This window comes from Tamandua tetradactyla, chromosome 13 (genome assembly GCF_023851605.1).
Source record: "Tamandua tetradactyla isolate mTamTet1 chromosome 13, mTamTet1.pri, whole genome shotgun sequence".
NCBI lineage: Eukaryota > Metazoa > Chordata > Mammalia > Pilosa > Myrmecophagidae > Tamandua > Tamandua tetradactyla.
The window spans coordinates 56,523,025-56,541,850 of record NC_135339.1 but is presented as its reverse complement, the minus strand read 5'-3'; the positions used below and the strand labels follow the sequence as shown (position 1 = coordinate 56,541,850).

Sequence of the window (18,826 nt, the reverse complement as noted above, 5' to 3'; positions counted from 1 at the left end):
CTAAAGTAAATCAGAATTCAGGATAAAAGATGATAGTGTATATACTCTTGACTTTCACCTATTGTTTGAAACCAAAGGCAGAGAGTTTTATTGTGTCTAGAAGTTAAATTTTCTGTAACATACAATCGAAATCAACCTTTCTGGATAGCTCATTTAAACAACTCAAACATCTGGAGTCTAGAACAGGAACGAGGCCTTGTAATTCTGATAGCTTAATGTAATATCTGTATACTATGGTGGGCTGATAATTAAAAAGTATTGGTAGAGCCCCTTAGAAAGTACAGAACTATTAAACTTTCCCATTTGGGAAACCCCAGATACCCTGTCAACCATCGGGGACTGCCAAGAAGATAGTCCAAGCCCTTGATTTTGAAGCTTGCCCTTATGAAACTTATTTCTTTAGTGGAGGATCTAAGACTACTTATACGAGGCCTAAGAATGCTTCCAGGAAACCTTTTTCGTGGCTCAAATGTGTCCTTTCTCTAAGCCCAGTTCTGTGAGGGACATCATTGCCCTCCCCCCTACATGGGACACGGCATTCAGGGATGAAGTCTTCCTGACAACCTGGGTCGTGACTCCCAAGGATGAGCCTAGCCTTAGCACCAGGGGATCAGCAATGCCTTCCTGACCAGAAGGGGCAAAAGAAGTGTAATAAAATAAGGCATCAATGGCTACGGAGATCAAATAGAGGGTTCCTAAGCCAGATAAATCCTGAAACCCAGAAGGAATAGCCTCTCCAAGATTATCAACTAATTCCATCCCCCTATCCTTTAGTGTTAACACCCCTTCTCAATATGAAAAAGTCAGAACAGGCATTGCCTAAAGATCCCTATAGATTGGGAGAAAGATCATAGGAGAAGAAGGAGCTATAACAGAGAAAGTAGGATTTAACAAATGAGTAATAATAATAATAATATAGTGACTGCTGAGTCACTGTATTGATAATCTTTCAGCTTCCAGTGTTTTGGAGCAGCTAAAAGGAAAATTTTGAAAATAGTGGCATGGTAACCTGTAACAAATTCTGAAATCTATTCTGTAACTACTTGTTTAAAGTGTACTTTAAAAATATTGCCTTTTCTTTCTTTGTGTATATATTTCATAATAAAAAATTTTTTTTAATGAAGCCACAGCTTTTAATATCTGTTATTCACATGACACATATTATTGAGCCATAAGTCATCTCTCAGTACCTGTACTGGGCAACCCAATTTCCTTTGAGTTCTTCCTCTCTAAAATTGCCCTGTGGAGCAACCTCCTTACACTGTCTGGATTGCTGTCCCATGTACCTTTCCAGCTCCATTTTCTGCCACTTCTTAACATAAAAATGCTCTGGCCAGACTACTTTATCCTCACATACACACTCAGTTTCACACTTCCATGCCTTTTCCATCTTCATAGGAAAATGCATGGCTGTTTTAAAATCCCCATATATACTTAAGTTGCATCTCTCCAAAGAGTTTGATAATTAATTAGAGGGGAAGTCTTGGTGCATTCATAAATCCTCTACAGTTGCATTCCTTAAGCACCTGCTGGGTACCATCTGTGAGCAGACTGAACCAGGTGTTGTGAAGGAATATAAACGTATATAAATTGTCATCCCTGCCTTCAAGAAGTTTATATCCTTCGCAAAAAGAAGTAAATATAATCCCAGTGCAAAATGCAAAAAAAATACACGTGTCTAGAAAACTCTGAAACCCTTTGCTGGTTGCCAAGTCTGAGATTGGTGGTAGGCGGAGCAGGGTAGGCAGGAAGGCATGGGGAGGGGCACAGTTACAATAGCAGCTAATACTTACTGAGTAATTACTGTGGGCCTGGCACTGTGCTATGTGGTTTATATGCTCCATCTCATTTAATCCTCATAACCGCCCCCATTTTTCAGATGAGGAAACTGAGGCACCAAGGGGTAAAGTGCTTGGCCATAATCACCTAGCTAGCAAGTAGTGTAGCAGGGATTTTGAAGGACAGCCAGCTGGCTCCAGGACCTGCCTTTTCTTACTGCACTAGAGTGAGTGGGAGGTACAGGCATGTTTTGGGTCTAAGCTCATGAGAACAGAGGAAAGTGAAAGATTTTTCCAGTGTAAGCTTAGCTATTTCTTCCTCCTTCCCTTATTCTCTTTCTCTTCTCTCACTTCCTGAAGCTTGGTTTGAAGCACAGAACACCTTAAGTCCTTTGTGAAGCAAGCACCAAGGCTCAGCAGGTTATTTTAAGAAGGAAAGCAGCACACCTGACTTGTTCACCTTGAGTCTGATTTTGTGCTTGAGATATAAAAAGTCCTTGATTAGACTACAATCAGTCAAAGTCAGTGTCAAAAGCTGATGCCAATTTTCACGAAAATAGTGTTAATGGGATTTTCTTTGTACAGAAACGACTGGGAGCCCCCAGATAAGAAAGTGGACACAAGAAAATACCGTGCAGAGCCCAAAAGCATTTACGAGTATCAGCCGGGCAAGTCCTCCGTTCTGACCAACGAAAAGATGGTAATGTGCATATTCAAGTTCATTCGTCTCACCCTGCCGGTATTCCCTAATTCAGAAGCATGGTGCAATGGATTTAAACCTTTCCCCCTTGAGATAGTCTGGCTTTGTTTAGAAGACAAGGAAAGCAAAAAGTATTTTTATACTTTTCATCTTTGCAGGTGTTTTAAACATAAGTTCTGAAAGTCTGCTTTTAAAGTATCCTCTTATTGTGACTCTCTTTTTTGTGCATGGTTCTAACGGATTTTAATTTGTATACTAATGTAAAGATTGATTTGCTGCTGTCTTTTTTTTTTAAACATCTAACAGCTAATTTATCAGGCTCATTATTAACTGGACTGAAATCTTTAAAAAAAGTTACTTTTATTTGAACGTACATAAATTTTGTACAAGTTACTAATGGATCATTTAAAGCTAAATAATCAATATGATGTTATTTATAACTTGGACAAAAAGCACCAATCACTTAGAATATGTCTTTCAGGGCCTCCTTTTCTGACATGGCAATGTTGAGGGCCAATTTCAGATTTAATCTGGTTCCTAGTTCCCTGACCAAGTTCACATCTCCAAGCAACTGAGTGGGGAAAATAGCCTTTGTGGACATAGTAGGCCACCCAGGAAAAGCAGTCTATTTTGTGAAATGGAAGACTTTTTTACATGCTGATTAGTTTCCTATCCTGCCTACCATGTTCCTTTCATTAACCCGTCATAAGAAGAAGCTGGTTGGTAGTTCTGATTGTGGTTAAGGGATTCTTCAAAGCTCCCCATGAAAATCGCAGCCCTCCAACCGTGGCAGCAGGATGGAATTATCACACTGGGGATTGATTTTTATTAAAAAGTTGTTACCACCATGTTCCCATGGCCTCTGAAATATGGGTTCAAATTGTTTTCCCTTTGCCTTTCTGCTGTACATGTTTTTAAGGAGTAATTGATTTGATTTTTACTAAAATAAAGGCGACATCTTTAAGAGCACAAAAGGACAAATAATTTTAATTAAGAGAAATGGTGAACGGTTTACAGAAATGCTTTAGAGCTGTCATTCTTCAGCTTTAACCACAAAAGTTCAGAGAGGAGCAGAGAATTTCGCCTCTGGCTCCACCCTTCGTTGGAAACCCTCTCCCTGTTATGAGGTACCAGGTACATGATAAACATGGACATCAGCTTCCACACAGGTGTTCCTGAAAAAGACATCCTCTTTGGGTGTATTCCTGATATTCTAAAACAAGCCTAGGGCTCACCAAAATATATTAAATACATTTAAATAATTTCTTGGACTCTTTGTAGGCTTTGGGTGTTTGGGTTTGGGCAGTATTACCATTCTTCATTGTAATTGCATTTATTGAAGGTATACTTTTTTTTTAATGTCTTCTCTGTTTCCTCCTCATCTCCTTGGTTTCTAGTGATTGAACACTATTCAGAGCAAGGAAAAAAAAAACATAGTTCTGTTTTTCTCACTGGGACCACAATAGTTAAAATCATCTTCTATACAGTAGTTCTTGACATCATTTATGTTTGTTTTACGAACCCTAAAAATGAATGTTTCATACTCGCATGGAGGTCTCCTCCTTGGTGAGCAGTACTGACCACATAAATGGATTGTAGGGCACCATTTAGGTGTTTCTATACAGTACCCTCCCCTGTGTTGCACCACGCTCTTAGGTGAACCCTGTACTGGGACATAAACACTGAAGGGGGGCCAAAGAGGAGTGTGACCAGCCAGTTGTTTAATTTTGTGCCTTTTACCCAATTTAACACTGTTCTTCCAAATAGAAGTTTAATTTTAGAGAAAATTTTCCATTGAATCTTTAACCTTTTGATCGTCTAACCTTCTCTATAGTTGAATAGTCCTTTATTTTTGAGTTTTTTTCCCCCTACTCTTTTTTCACATAAACAGAGAAGTTGGAATGTGCATGTCAGTGCATGAGGCTTGCCTTTTGGCATCCAGTATCAAGTTGGTCAGAATTTCAGACACACTTACACTTTTTTGTTGACTGTAGATAAGTATGTAACTGGTGACAGATGTAGAATCTGAGTTTGCTCACAGATACAACACCTTTTGGAAAAAGTTGTTTTCAGTTTGAGGTCCTCATGTCTGCTTAAGCTTGGCAATTTTAAATTCCAGGCACATCTCTGTTATTAGCAGGAACAGTTGAATGGTAGACTCTTAAGGCTACCCTAGAGCTCATCTTGTCCCCTGGGGTGTGTCTAAGCCATCCCAGAGAGATGAAATCCTGTACTACTTTCAAAATCCCCCACAGCTGTTTGGTAAACCTGTGTGAAGTTCTTCATACTTACTTGATCTTCTCTTCTTTAGGATGAGTCCATTTTCTTCTCTCTTGGCTGTGCAGATGGAGATCTATTGGTCGCTCCCTGTTTTGTTGGAAATGACCTTTTCCAGGCATTGTTCCTTTATACTTTCTTCCTAAGTCCCTTATATAATTTGAGATAAATTCAACAAATACATTTGAAATTACTTGTATGTGCCAAGCTCTGTGTTAGATGTTGAGGTCCCTATTCCATAGGAATACAGTGAGAAGGACAGATATTTAAATAGTAATTACAGACATGATACATGTTTTGGAGGTGTAAAATAAGGGCATTTACCCAGATTAGCTTTTCCCTCCTCTGCAAAGTTCACCTTGAGTTCTTTCCCTGGCAACTCTAAGTTAGTCACTTAGCCCTGCTTTAACTTAGTGTCATCTGCACACTTAGTGGGTCTGCCCCCTTCTCATATGGGGTATGAGAAATGAAACACAGTATAGTGGGACACAGATCTGAGTTCTGGGCTCAAGTTCTGACTCTGCTTTATGTCATGGGGCAAGTCACTAACATTTCTAAATCTCAGTGTTTTCATCTGTAAATTGAAAATATTGCGTGGCCTGCCAACCTTACTGAAATATTGAGTGACAGGATCACATGGGATAATGTATGTAAAAGAACTATGAAAGTTATAAAGTGTGTTAAGTGAACACATCATGTTTAGATGATTTATTTCATTAGAATCTTAAGCCGATCTTTGGCTCCTGTTCAAGCAGCAAAACTGTTCTTGAAGAGAATCAGGTATTTTCCTGAGGAGTCACCTCCCTTTTCCAATAATTTTTTCAAGTTGGGAAAAGAATAACCTAGAGTACTAGAGGACTTGCCCTGGCATTGTGGAATCTGCCCTGACTAACAGCACAGAAATAGCCTGCTCTGCAGCCAAAAGACTGTTACAGAACTGTATTTACAAGTGAGTTACAAATGACAAATTCAAATGCAGATGCTAGTGCTCCATGGTTTTGCCTTTTTACCTTTTATCTCCAGGCAGCTTCAAGGACACAAAGGCAGGCTGCTCTGGACCCAAGCTGGTTGACATACCTCCTGACTTTATGCTCAACACAGAGTTAGCCTCGGTAATACACAGCATAAGCCTTAGTAGTAAAACAATCTGCATACAGCCTTTTGGAATAAAATGGGTTAAATCTTTGAGGACTGTGAGTTCCAGAATTTTCAGGCTGTGTCCCAAAGAGTTGGTACATTTTATTTAAAAAAAAAAAAAAAAAGCCTAATCTATTCCCAGAGAGTAGTTTGCAAACAGTCTTTATAAAAATAGTAAATATGAAACGAGGTTTCATGAAACCCCATCCTGTAGGAATCTAGAATGCCTCAGTGTCTAAATCATCCCTCCTGAAGGTACTATGCCCCATTTCACTGAATAAATACTTAGGATTCATTTACTGCAGTGGAGCATAGCTTCTCCTTCAAGATTTAGTCCCCAAGTCTCTAAAGCCTATTGGAGGAGGTTTTAACTGGATGCAAGGCCAACCCTGTGTGTTCAGTATATACTTTCTTCTGGTTTCAACTAACTTATATTCTGTTCATTTCAGTTAAAGAAAGGTCCTCTGTCATATATCTATAACTTCTTCCACCTATAGCAAAAATAAAAATAATGATAAAAATTCTTCCAAGAATCTTAAAGAAGGGGTTGATAAAGGTCAGTAAGACAATTAGTCATTTTTCCAAGCTGCGAAAGGACAGTTAATTGAATTGGTAGAAGGGTGGTGTCCAGGAGGCGCTGCTCTGTGAAGCAGGAGCATTGAAGATGTGGACACAGGGCTCAGAAGCCCACTTCTCCTAGGTTGTTGCCCTGAGGGAGGGAAGGTTCTCATATGATGCTTTCAATTGCAATAGAAAATTTGTGCATTTTTAATATTTTGCACTGTTGTCAGAAAATCACCATTTCTCTCTTTTTTGTAGCTGTCAAAAGTTTTCAAAATTTGATTATGCCTTAAGCCTCAAACACTCTTGTCTCACGTGAACTTTTCTCCAGCTTAATAACGGGAACACCATATTTGCTTTCCAGGCACTCATTTTACAACTAATTATTCCCGGAAACACATATTATTCCTTAGAGTAAGGTACCAGAACGTTATAAACATTTGACTAACACTTAAATCTTGTGGGATCAAATTATCAATCTATGTGAACTATTTCAAAGTTATATAAACTGAGAAATCTAACATTTATTTTCTGTAATATAACTCAGAAGGTTTTTACCCCCTCTTGTTTTGTCTTGTCCAGCTTCTCTTGCACTTTTTTTTTTCCCAGTTCTTTAACATTTATTTGTTAGAGCACAAACTCTCTCTGTATCCAACCCTACGGATGCTTGTTGAAAGTGTTTTCTCACTTGTGTCCTCTGTTTTTACTTATGTCATCCTTCACTTTACTGTGTATAGGACATGGTTTCTCACCTACTCATATGCCATTAAAGATGCAGTATTAACAGATTGGCTTTTATAAAGTGTCAGTATCTGTGTTTATTTTGGAAATCTTAAGGCAGCCTTGCAAATAAGTACTAAAGCTGTACTAGCCCATAAAAATCGTTTGCTCTGCTCACCTGGCATAGATGGCTAAATGTTTGGTGTACTCACCAGATTTTCATTTGTAACTAATGGTTCTTTGTAAAGAGGAAATAAAGGCTTTCTTTTCTCCTAAGTGCTGAAAATTAATAAGTGCCCATATCTCCACATGTTGTAGAGGGAGCAGCATGGTACAGAGTTCTACGTCTGCAGTCCATTTGCCTTCTGCCTTAGGACTGAGAAGGATTCACTCATTGCTCCCTACCTCAGTGTTCCTGTTTTTATAAACCCATCCTCTCCCATCTGTTTGAGCTCATCCAGTTTTTTCTGATGTAGGTAAAAATGGACGGTTGCTGCTATTGAATACAGTTGCAGTATATACCTGGAAACCACTGCATCTCTACTGGCCTGTTCCTATGTAATCTTTGCATAATATTATCCTTCTCTCTCTTTCATTTCCCTATCACCAACCCCTATAGAGTCGGGATATAAGCCCAGAAGAGATAGATTTAAAGAATGAACCTTGGTATAAATTCTTTTCGGAATTGGAGTTTGGGAAACCGGTAAGTTTAATAGCTTCAGTGGTTATAGACACCTTTTAAAAATATGCTGTTGGGGCATTGTTGCTGCTAAAGAATCAGATCTATTTGTGAGGAATTCAGGAAGTGGGGAGCAGCTGCATCAGTTCAGTTGTCGGTGGTGGGGTTTTCTATTCTCACTACAGCCTGTAAAGTTTCCATTGTGTTACTTCTCCAAGAAAGGACAGTGAGCTCTGGAATTATTTCTTGCCACATATCCCAGAGAGACATGACAAAATTATTGCTTGTCTTAGAACCTCCCACCCACTAATAACAAATAGTGAGCACCTGTAGATGGCATCGTTTCAGTTATTGTTTCCTTCCTTGGCTAAAGATTTTATGCTCTGCTGCAGACAAGCAGGAAAATGCATTACACACAGAGAAAGCCAGCTCTGTCTCTGCTTTGCATGGCATCTTTAAAGCACATATGTAAGGGAAGTGCCAAAGCAGGCCAGAAAGGGCCCCTCTATGCAGATATGCCCCACAAATGCAACCCCATTTTAAGTGACTTTTGGGGAATGGTTTCCATGAATTAGAGTAATGTTTGCCAAAGTTTGAAATGGAAGTTAGGAATTGTAGCAAAGTTAGTGTTCAGCCTAATGCTCTGCAGCTGCCCTGTGATGCTTCTGAGTTGGCCTTGATACAGTTTGGCTTTTGGCACTTAAAGGAAGATTTTCTTGGTCCTGCACCCAGAGGAATATCAAACCAGCAGGGAGAATTGAGCTCATTCTTCCACTGAAGATGACAGGAAGCTGACTTGGCAACTCTAGTTATGTAAAATCTCATTACAGCCACAAAAAAAATTCACAGCTGAGGGGTTAAATGTATAAAAATGAAACATGTTATTTGATGTTTGTATGAGACTTGAAGCACTGAATTGCAGCATTTGAACTACTACAGTTTGGGGTAATAGTTTAATTTGCAGACAGGAATTCAACAAAATTTTAAAATTCATATGTATTTTTCATTAAGACTAAGACCTAGAAGTGCTAATTTGAATTAATCATGCTGAGTTTTGTTTAAAAGTCCAGGCATCCTCTGAGTTGTGAGCACTCTGCTTGCAAACATCCTCCTTGTAGGCACTAGTGTTTCTCCCTGTTTGTTCCCCTCCAAAACAATTTCCAAACAGCAGCCACGCTGTCGTGCTCATAGCACCACCTGCTGACATAAGTCTGCACCCTCTCCTTTCTTCTTCCCCAGAACTTTGGTGCATATACCATTTCTTCTCTTTTCTCCCCATTTTTCCTCTACTGTTCACCATTTGGACATCAATCAAGTCTGCCTCAGTCAGTCTTTTCTACAGGCAAATATTTGAACTGTATTTTCACCCTTTTCCTTTCTTTAAAAAAAGGATCTGCTCAGTTATCCCACAAAATGCTTTTTTTTGGTACATGTAACACCCTCCCATTAAAAAAAAAAATACCCACAATAAGTGAAATATGTATCTATAATGACACACCCTTATCAAGGAAATTAAAAGCTATTAGTTTTGAAGTGGAATTATGCATAATCATCAGTCCCTGCCATTGATTTTTATTTATTTTTATTTTTTATTTTTGGCACGGGCAGGCTCCAGGAACTGAGCCTGGCATGGCAGGTGAGAATTCTGCCACTGAGCCACCATTGCCCGCCCCTGCCATTGATTTTTGAAGTCTCTTTCTGAATCCAGAAATTACCATTTCCGCATCTGTCTAATAATTAAACTAGCTTTATCTGAAATGCTATATTTTAGAAGTTATGAAACAGTTTTTTCCTAATTAAATATGAATGATTACTTTTACTAAATCTATCATTGCAAAGAATTGTGTTTTTGTTATTTAAAACCAGTTGTATTTGTGAATACTTTCTTGGTTTGTTTGTTGTTGTTGTTTACAGTAAATAAAGAAATGTCTAGGGTTACCATAAATGGCTTTTAAAGTCTCTCTCTCCAGATGAATAATCCACATGTAGTAAGTGCTTAAAGGTGAATGATAATTGTTAATATCAATTGCTTTACAAAATGCAGAGATGATACTCTTGGCCTGTTGCTATCAGTGGTAAAGGCACCTTGGATTCAGATCATGTTTCATTTACAGATGAATTACAAAGAGGTTAGGTAATGGCTTTTTCTTCTCTTTTATCTACTTTCTACAGCAATTAACATGATTTCCTCCAGTAAGCTCCAGACAAAATTTCACAATGTAATTCAATACGAGTTAGTTATGATAAAATTTGCACACAATTCTTGGAGCTACACACCTTCCCTCTTTCTCAACAATTCAGAGGTCATTGTTTAAGAAATTTCAGGTCTAAGTAGGGAGAACCAGAGGTTTCACTCAGTGGTAGGAGAGAGTTTCCACAGTTAAAAGTGGCCTGTAACTTCTGAATATCCCACCCTTTTAACCCCTTCCTCATTAAACTTACTGACAATCTCCTGACAGATTTCTGTCTTAGCAGGTGACTCCAATTCTAATATGAAAGGTTACAGGAGAAAACAAGTAACCTTACAGTCCACTGTTTAAACTCTGTTGTCTAAGGGATGTGGAAGGTATGTCTGTACCACCTACAGTGCTGTCAAAGTCCAGCTCAACTGTGAAATGAGATTTTAAAAACTACTCGTGTGAAGTTGTCTAGTTAAGCAGTGTAGTATTTAACACCCATTTTGGAAACAGATTTCATCGCTTTAAGAGAGAAGAAAAACCACAAAGCATATTTATAGTTCAGTTCACCCTACATTGGCCAGATCTCTAAATTCACACATTTGTTAACATGTACTGAATTTGACAGTGGGGAAGACGGCTTCAAACATGTAGGACCTCCAGCATCAATCTTAATTTGTAAAGAGCCACGGGAATTTAAGAGATTTTATTTTTGTTACTGGTTTCTTCTCTTTTTTTTTTAAATTAAGTTTTCAGTGTTTGGGATTCAGCAATTACTTACTTTTGAGACACAGACCTAGAAACAAACTTCCTAGTTATGTTTCCAGCTCCCAAGTTCGCCAGGGTCCCTCATTGGGGGCAGCCCTGCAGCCTTCAGCAGTCTCCCTAGAACAGCAGACTACCCACTCCCTTTGCTTTTGAGTTCGCCTCTCTTTGTTGATACAGTTCTCCTAGTCTGGCCCTCTCTGTTTGAACCCGTTTCCATGTTTGTCTTGATGTCTTTATGCTCATTTCTCCATTTCCTCCTCTGCTTCCCGTCAGCCTCCCAAAAAGATATGGGATTATACTCCTGGAGACTGCTCTATCCTTCCTAGAGAGGATAGAAAGGTAATTCCGCTGTGCCTCCTCCGTTGGACTGCGTGTGTGTGTGTGTTTGCTCTCTAGCCTTGGTTAGTGTGCGTGTGCTGTGAGGTTTTTTTTTATTTTTGTTTTTGTTTTGTTTTTTTAACTTGGTGAGAACTTTTTTGTTTGACTTGGTGATAAAACTGTTTAACAAAGTCTCTAAGACATATACTAATGTTGAGAGGTTTTTTTAAGCAAGTACTTATTCTTCTGACATATAGCAACAGTCATAGTCACCACACTCTGGAAAGAGAAAAATAGGTATTTCCTAAAGGTAGGTTTTTGTGGTATTTGTAGTTCTCTTTAGTAAGTAGAATAGATTTTAGAAGTTTGGATTGCCTCTGGATTTATATTTTATATGCCTAATGTTGCACTCTGTTTTCATGTCTTTAACTAATTTCTAGTGAACTCTTGTGTTTTAGTCATGCCATCTTTGCTTTTTTTAAAAAGTATAACACTAAAAAATTCATTTTTCGAACTTAACCTTCCATTCTTTCTCCCTTCCCCCTAAACTAAAACATTCTTTCCCATCTTTTCTTTCTTGAACCAGAGTAATCTAGAAAAAGATCTCAACTTCTGCCAAACAGAGTTAGAGGCAGATTTAGAAAAAATGGAGACGCTTAATAAAGTACCCAGTGCAAACCTGTCACAGGTATTTCCTAGTTTTTCTCATGCCGTCATTTCCTTTTCAAGCTGTTTTTCTTCGTTGCTCTATGGTTTTTATGTAGTTGAGGTGATGGATGGTTATGCTGGTTATTTTAAGCTGCATGGCTTTCTCATTCTTGTTTTAGATTCCTTCCCCCTCCCCCCCCCCCCCCCCCCCCCCGCCCCAAGTTAATTTTTGCTTGGGTTTGTTTTGAGCTCAGCATCTTCCTTAAAGGGGATTTTTCAAATATGTGAAGAATGGTTGATGACTTAACTTACCCCCCCACCCCCATCCCCACCACACGTACATTTTATTCTCTTTCTCTGCTTTAAGGGGGTGATCCTTTTAAATTCCCATCCTTAGCCTCTCAGTCCCTTCTTTCAAATTTCAGGGAGCCATTTTGGGCAATTTCCATGCCTTTTTCGTAGCCATGCCAACCTCAGAGATCATTTTCAAAAACACAGCAGCAGCAATTTAAGTCCCTCTTATGTGTATGGCACTGTCAGAGTACTAGTATTTGTAATTTAAAAGGTCAGAAAGTTCTCAATGAAAAAATGCATTTCAGAGCCAGATGGCCTGGTCACAAACAAGCATTTAAAACTCAACCTGCATTGATACTTTAAAAAAAGAAGCTATGTTAAAATATAGCTTATTAAAGGCTATTTCGGAGAGGGGATCCAAAGTAAATGGGTTCTTGGGATAAAAATTGCCAAATGTTTGAAAAACTGTCCCAAGGCTCCCTGAAACAAAAGGGACTCTTACAAGGAACTGTTATCTTTTTAGAAAACAAAAAAGGAACACAGACATTGCTGAAGAGGCTAAGAAGGGCCACAAACTAGGGCAGGGAAAGTGGAAAGTGCTAGTTGACCCATACAGTATTTAAGCAGGACTAAAATGAGGAGGGTCAGCCCACTGGCATGAGTGGATTGGGGATGAACAGGTCATGTCAGTGCCAAAGACTCAAACTTGGGAAAGGTCAGAGGATTATGGCAGCAGCCAAGGAGGACTGGGAAAAGAGGGTCACAAACTAAGGAGCTGCAAGCAAATCCTGGGAGATTAGGACTCAGGAATCCAGAGAATCCCTGGAGAATGAGGGAGCCAGCAGGGACCAGGGTTAGACCCAGGAATCAGAACTTAATGGAGGCACAAGAGGTGATGACATAGGAGAGGGTATGTTGAGTGGTGGGTATTGAAAGTCTTTGGTGAGGATTAATCACAGTGAGTTCTAGAGTGAGAACTGTGGCTGCAGGTAAGTCCTAATAGACTGAGGCATTGCTGGAGCTCTGAGATTATGGGTCAACTGAAAACAAATCTGGGAGCATGTTTCAAAATGGTGCAAATTAATGAGAGGTTTTGTAACACAAGTAAAGGTGAAAGGCAGCTAGAAAAACTACTGAACTGCAACTTCCAGGCGAGAGATTGTTTCTAATACCGGAATCCTGCCCAGGGCCTAGTGGTTTAGTTAATTGTTACTTGTTAGTAACCCTTGTAGGAGGGTTTCACATCAGTATAAGAAATAGACTTAGCTCTCTAGAACTTGATAATTTAGTCACACCCTTATAAATAAAAGATCTCCAACAGTACATGGCATTGCCTTGTAAGAGCTAAACGAATGGTAGGGGCTTTGAGTGCCAGAAGAGAGAGAACTCATGTTGAAATCAGGGATGGCTTTTCCAAGGAATTAGCAGATCTTAAAGAATGGATAGAACTTCAGTAGGGCAAAGGTAGGGGGCAACCATTTGAAGTATGGTAAAAGCATTAGAAAGAGCACAGAAGTGAATGTGTTTAAGGTATATTCGAGGACTAAAGTAGACAAGTTGAGCTGGAATTGAAAGTTTTTAGGAATATTAGGAGGTAGGTTTGGGAAAGAGGGATTGAATTGCAGAGGCTCATGAAGAATGGCTAAGGAGATGAATGTGCTCTGGCTAATGGTGTAATTTAGAAGGTATTTTATGAAAATCAGTGTCATGAATCTAGAAAGATTAAACTGGAAGGAGAAGAGACTGAAGTCTGAGAGGCTGGTGAGGAGGGTTGTTGCAGTAGTCCAGGCTAGAAGTGGTACGAGCCTATACTGTCGTGGTACCAGCGTGAAGGGAGGGGGAGGGCAGATATGAGAGAGAGCCCAGAGGAAATTTTAAGTAGTTGATGTGAAGACCAAAGAATGAGTGGAGGGGTGGGAGTGGAGGCAAAAACAGTGTTTGAGTTGAGCCAAGCAGCTGCAAGAATAGGGTCATCAGACGTGGAGATATAAAAAAGATGGGAGGAAAATCAGAGTAGGGGTGAGATGAAGAAGTTGATTTTAGATAATTCATTTTTGGAATATTGGTTAGGTCGCATAGGGAATATCCAGTAGACATTTGGAAATCTGAAACTAGGCCTCCTGAGAGAGGCAAAGTCTTGGAAATTAATGGTGGTCACCTAAAGAGAGGTTAATAAATGAGGACACCCAACTTAGGAGTAGATAAAAGATCTAGGGGCAGGGGATCATGTTGGGAGGAAGGACGAGAGACCAATAACTGCTTGCTGGGGGTGCACTGACATGGGATCAGAGAGGGGAGGGGTGTCAGAGAAATAACAATTCAGAGAGGTAGGGAAAAAGTGAATGATAGAACAGGAGGAGAAAGCATAAGAAGTATCCAGGGGTCCAGAAAAAATTAAATATGAAGAAAAGTCAAAGAATTTGATAACGAAGATTGCTGAAGACTTTGGAGGTTGCTAGGTGGGTAGTTGATGTGAGCTAGAATATGACACTGTAGAATGAGGGGTACAGCACTGATTGGAAAGATGTGATTGTAAAAGGAAAGAAGCAAATGGGAGACCATGGTGTGGTTGTCAAAGGGAGTAGAAGAACCAGAATGGAACAGGTGCCAAGGGGTGGGAGGATCAAAGTGGGAGAAGGTTGGTCAGGTGAGACCAGTGCAGCCATAAGGAATGGTGAGGGAAGAGCAGGTGCCTGCACGGAGGAATAATGGGTGGGGATGTGAAGTCCTCATCCTGGGCCTTAGGTGCCCTCAGAAGTGAAAGGATGCAAGAGGTCAAGGGTGGGTGTTTGAGCAGCTAGAGGGCAGCTAGAGTGACCACAGGTGAAGGTGGCTTCCCCTCCTTGTCATCTTGTTCTCTCTCTTCCACAGTCTCCTCCTTTCTTTTCTTTTTCTCCTTTCCCCAAATGTCTCTCCTTCTTCAAATTTCATTTTTCCCTCTAAATGGTCATTATTAGAGATAGGAGTATTTTTTTAAGTTAAGTTTTGCATTGATTTATTCAACTACCATTTTACTTTTTTTTTTTAAATGAATACATTGAATCCTTTACATTTTTCTCCACAAGACAACAGAAAAACTAAACTACATAATTACGCTGTTTTTTCTCTGTGTATCAGTCTAGGTTAACAGTTTTCTTCCTTTGGCCCATAATTTTAATTTTATAAAGCATTCCCCACCCATGTGGAAGTGGTCATTAATAGGCTTTGTGGAACTGTATATCTCCCCATTTCCACACTTCTAAATCTGCAGGCATAAATGAGTTATCTAAATGCAGTGTGGTATTTCACGATAGGTTTTGTACATTCCGTATCTAAAGTGTTGAATGACACTCTCTGGCATCTGGGCTGCATGAAGGAATCTGCAGTGGACTCTGAAGAAGGTCTGAGGATTGGGGAGAAGCTGGTGGAGGGTGTGCTGTCTGTGCCTCTAATGCTTGTTGGCCAAATGGCGGACTCTTCCTCCATTTCCCAGTGCACCTGTGATTTGAAATAAATATAAACCGAAGCCTTTTCCTGACCCACTCAGAGGGCCTTAGCTCCATCCACTGGAAGGCAAAAGTGTAAGGTAGTAGAGGCCACCTGCCCCCAAATCTTCCCCCCAAAGACAGAGAACACCCTCTACTATCATGGAAAAACTTTCCCATCCAAGTGACTTTTCTCTTTTTCCCCTTACTGTGAAGCACCTGAGTCAAAATAAATCATCTATACTTTTTTTTTTTTTTGACATTGACAGAGCTCAGGAGTCAGCCCTACTCCGGAAACTTCTTCAGAGCCTCCTGGATAGTAAGTCACATTCTGTATTTATACTTTAATGTATAAAATGTCAGAAATGGGAAGGGGCTTGTGTTTTGGGATCCAAAGTGTGTTATATCTGTAGCAGTCTAGTGGTTTTGAATAATGTATCGTTTGGTGACAAGTAGCAATCTAATTATGGTCTTCAAATTATTTTTTTGTTCTCCCCTCTCTTCCTCTTCCAGTTTAATGTTGTGATGTTTCATATTACCTTTGATAAGCTTTTCTCCACGTTGTCATCTTTGCCTTTAGAATATGAGTTTCTTTGAGTTTAGAAACAGAGTTCTCCTCGTAGGCTGGTTCTTGTTGTGGGGGTGTGGGGTGGATGACTGGTACAAGCCATGTCTGGCATAAAGGGGTGGGGGTGGGGCAGTTGGATCTAGGGCTTGGACCAGTTAGCAGACATAGGGGGCCAAGAGGGAACTGAGTTATGTGATGTAGCTGAACTTTACCCAGTCTCATGATATACCTCTTCTGATACTCATGTCTGCTGTTCACCTGAATTATACTCTGCATTTTTGTAATTGCTACTAAACTGTAAACCCCTCAAGGCAAGGTTTGCACTTCCATAGTGCCTGGTGCACTCTTACATACAAGATACACCTGTTAGATCTGGGAAGGGACCTTTTTCTGGTGGGAGTGACTTCTTGGCTTGTCACCATCATGTCTACATCTTATTCTCTGAAATATATGGAAAAACGCAATTACCTGTTCTATTTGGGTTGGGTAAAGCCATAATGAGTGAAGTTTACCTGTTCCAGTAAGAAGCCTGGCTTGGTCTGAATGCTGAGTTTATGGGTTTTTTGGATAAGAATTACAGTTACTTGGGCATGTCTCGCCTACCTTGCCAAAGAAGGTGCTTTGTAGGAGGGGTGTCATTTGAAAGTGAGTCAGCTGGGTTTTGGCTCTTTCAGTGGATTAGTGGTAAAACCTTAATCCTTTTGGAGTAGTGATCAAAAGCTCCTGCTATATCAACTTTGTTAATTTTTCTTCTATACAGATATGTGCTTCTAGAGCATGATAAGAAATGGGAAAGACATACAGCAGCTAGAGTAAAAGTTACCTGCCTTACAGGGTATTCCCACCTTGAAGGAAGCCAGGTTTAAAGGCTTTTGCGTATACCTTGCATGCGGATATGGAAGCAAAGCTTCAGGATTTGTTGGAGAATCAGGTCCTTCTCCCATTCTCTCCCTGACTCTGGGCTCCGAGATTTACTCTCTTTAAAAGAGCTTCACATCAAACTGGGCCTTCAGCTCTAAGGATATCAGACATGTGTATTTTATGTCCCAAGATGTACTTTCAGAAGTAAAGTTAACCGAATGACCTTAGGCTACCTGCAATAAAGGGGCTCCCCAAAGCCACAGCCCATGGCAAACTCCCCTTGGTCCCTGAGGCCATCTGTTTGTGTGAGGCTTGTCACTTTGCCTGTCCCCTGCTGTTTCGGGACTGCCCAATGTTAACCCTGCTGCCTGATTTCTCCTCTCTACCTCTCCACCCCTATGTTCCTGAAGGGGGTGAGGCAGCATGCTACTTTGTGGCCTGACTGAGAGAATCCCTTAGCATAACTGGATGTAAGGCACAACATTGGACATTATAATAGGAGATACAAAGGAACATCTGAGATAGGTTAATAGTTTGGGAGGCAAAACACAAAAAAGAAGCATTAGTAAACAAAAAGGCAAAGTGACAAATAAATGAAATAGACTGCAAGGGTCAAGAGGGTTCAGAAGAGAATGCGGCTGTCACAGACTATTTGGGTTAGAAGCACCTGTCTTGAATGAAATAATTTTAAGGATTTATTGAGCATTTTTATATGCCAGGTCCTATGCTTGGTACTTTATAGACCCTACCTCAGTTAATGCATGTAATCCCCTCGACATCCCAGGCTTATTATGTGCCATTCCCATTTTGTAGGTAAAAACAAATCCCAGGGAGGCAATGTAATTTGTTCAAGTTCCCACAGCAGGTATGTGGCAGGACTGTTTCTAGAGGAGGAACAGTGGAGTTCTAGACTAGGAGATGGTTTTGGCAGTGACCGCCCACCTACAGCATACTGTTTCAAAATCTGGTAGCGAATTAGCAGAAACCATACTTTAGTTTACTGTTTCTGAACTATTAAAAAAAAACAACTTAAGCAACTATAATACTGTGACGAGGATTAAAGAAAACTAATGTAAACTGCTTAAAAGAACACATTGTTTCAGTTTGTATTATGTTCATATAGACATTTGGTATGTTAATTTGCCATATATTTTTATTTATATCATTGAAATAGGTCTTCAAAGACCTCCATTATTTAGCCTTAGCCTAGCATTCATGAAATACTTGGCAGTAATAGATGAGTTTTTTCCTCCAGCTATTCTACCACTTGGGGATTTTTCAGTGATTCTGGCATTATTTTCTCCCAGTTTGTTCAAATGAGTAAGATTTTTCCATATTTGGAATTGATGAGGAAGCAGCTTAAATATAGGGGCTGGCACCTACAAAAGTGCACTACGAACGTCTGTTGAATAAATGGATGCATCTGTAAATATTAATTACTAAAATCCAGCTCATCCAACTTGTGAACTGGATCCGGCCCCTTTCGTTGGTTGGATGGGGATTATATAAGTGGTACGAAAGACACTTTGGGAGGCCTTGACATAATCCAAAGAATGAGGAAGAAAGAGGAATCATAAATGGCCCAGATTCAAAACTTTGTGGTGACTGAGGAGTGATGGTAGTGTTTTAAATCCATTTTCATATCTTGGAGAGACTGCAGTTTAGAGTTTTATTAATTAACATGATTACAGTGACCCTAACATTAAAGAGAACTGGAAACAGGGAAAAGAAATTCACCCATAGTCTCAATATACTAATACAACTACCTTGTAGTTCTTTTCTGGGAAAAAATATAGATAACATATATATATATAAATTTGTAATTATATATGAAATATAAATATGTGTTTATATATTTATAATTATATATAATGAA

The 18,826-nt window shown here is 39.7% G+C and overlaps 1 protein-coding gene across 50 annotated transcripts in view; it reads left to right on the top strand.

Annotated features, from left to right (window-relative positions):
- SORBS1 (sorbin and SH3 domain containing 1) overlaps positions 1 to 18,826 on the top strand; it is a 229,872-nt gene that overhangs the window by 160,154 nt on the left and 50,892 nt on the right. For 23 of the 50 annotated variants that reach the window (XM_077125511.1, XM_077125507.1, XM_077125531.1 and 20 more), the window contains 5 exons: positions 2,364 to 2,478; positions 7,793 to 7,876; positions 11,071 to 11,136; positions 11,702 to 11,803; positions 15,791 to 15,840. In XM_077125511.1, coding sequence (XP_076981626.1) covers positions 2,364 to 2,478; positions 7,793 to 7,876; positions 11,071 to 11,136; positions 11,702 to 11,803; positions 15,791 to 15,840 — 417 coding nt within the window. The remainder of the gene's footprint in view (positions 1 to 2,363; positions 2,479 to 7,792; positions 7,877 to 11,070; positions 11,137 to 11,701; positions 11,804 to 15,790; positions 15,841 to 18,826) is intronic. The other 27 variants (XM_077125551.1, XM_077125548.1, XM_077125539.1 and 24 more) reach the window with 4 other exon arrangements.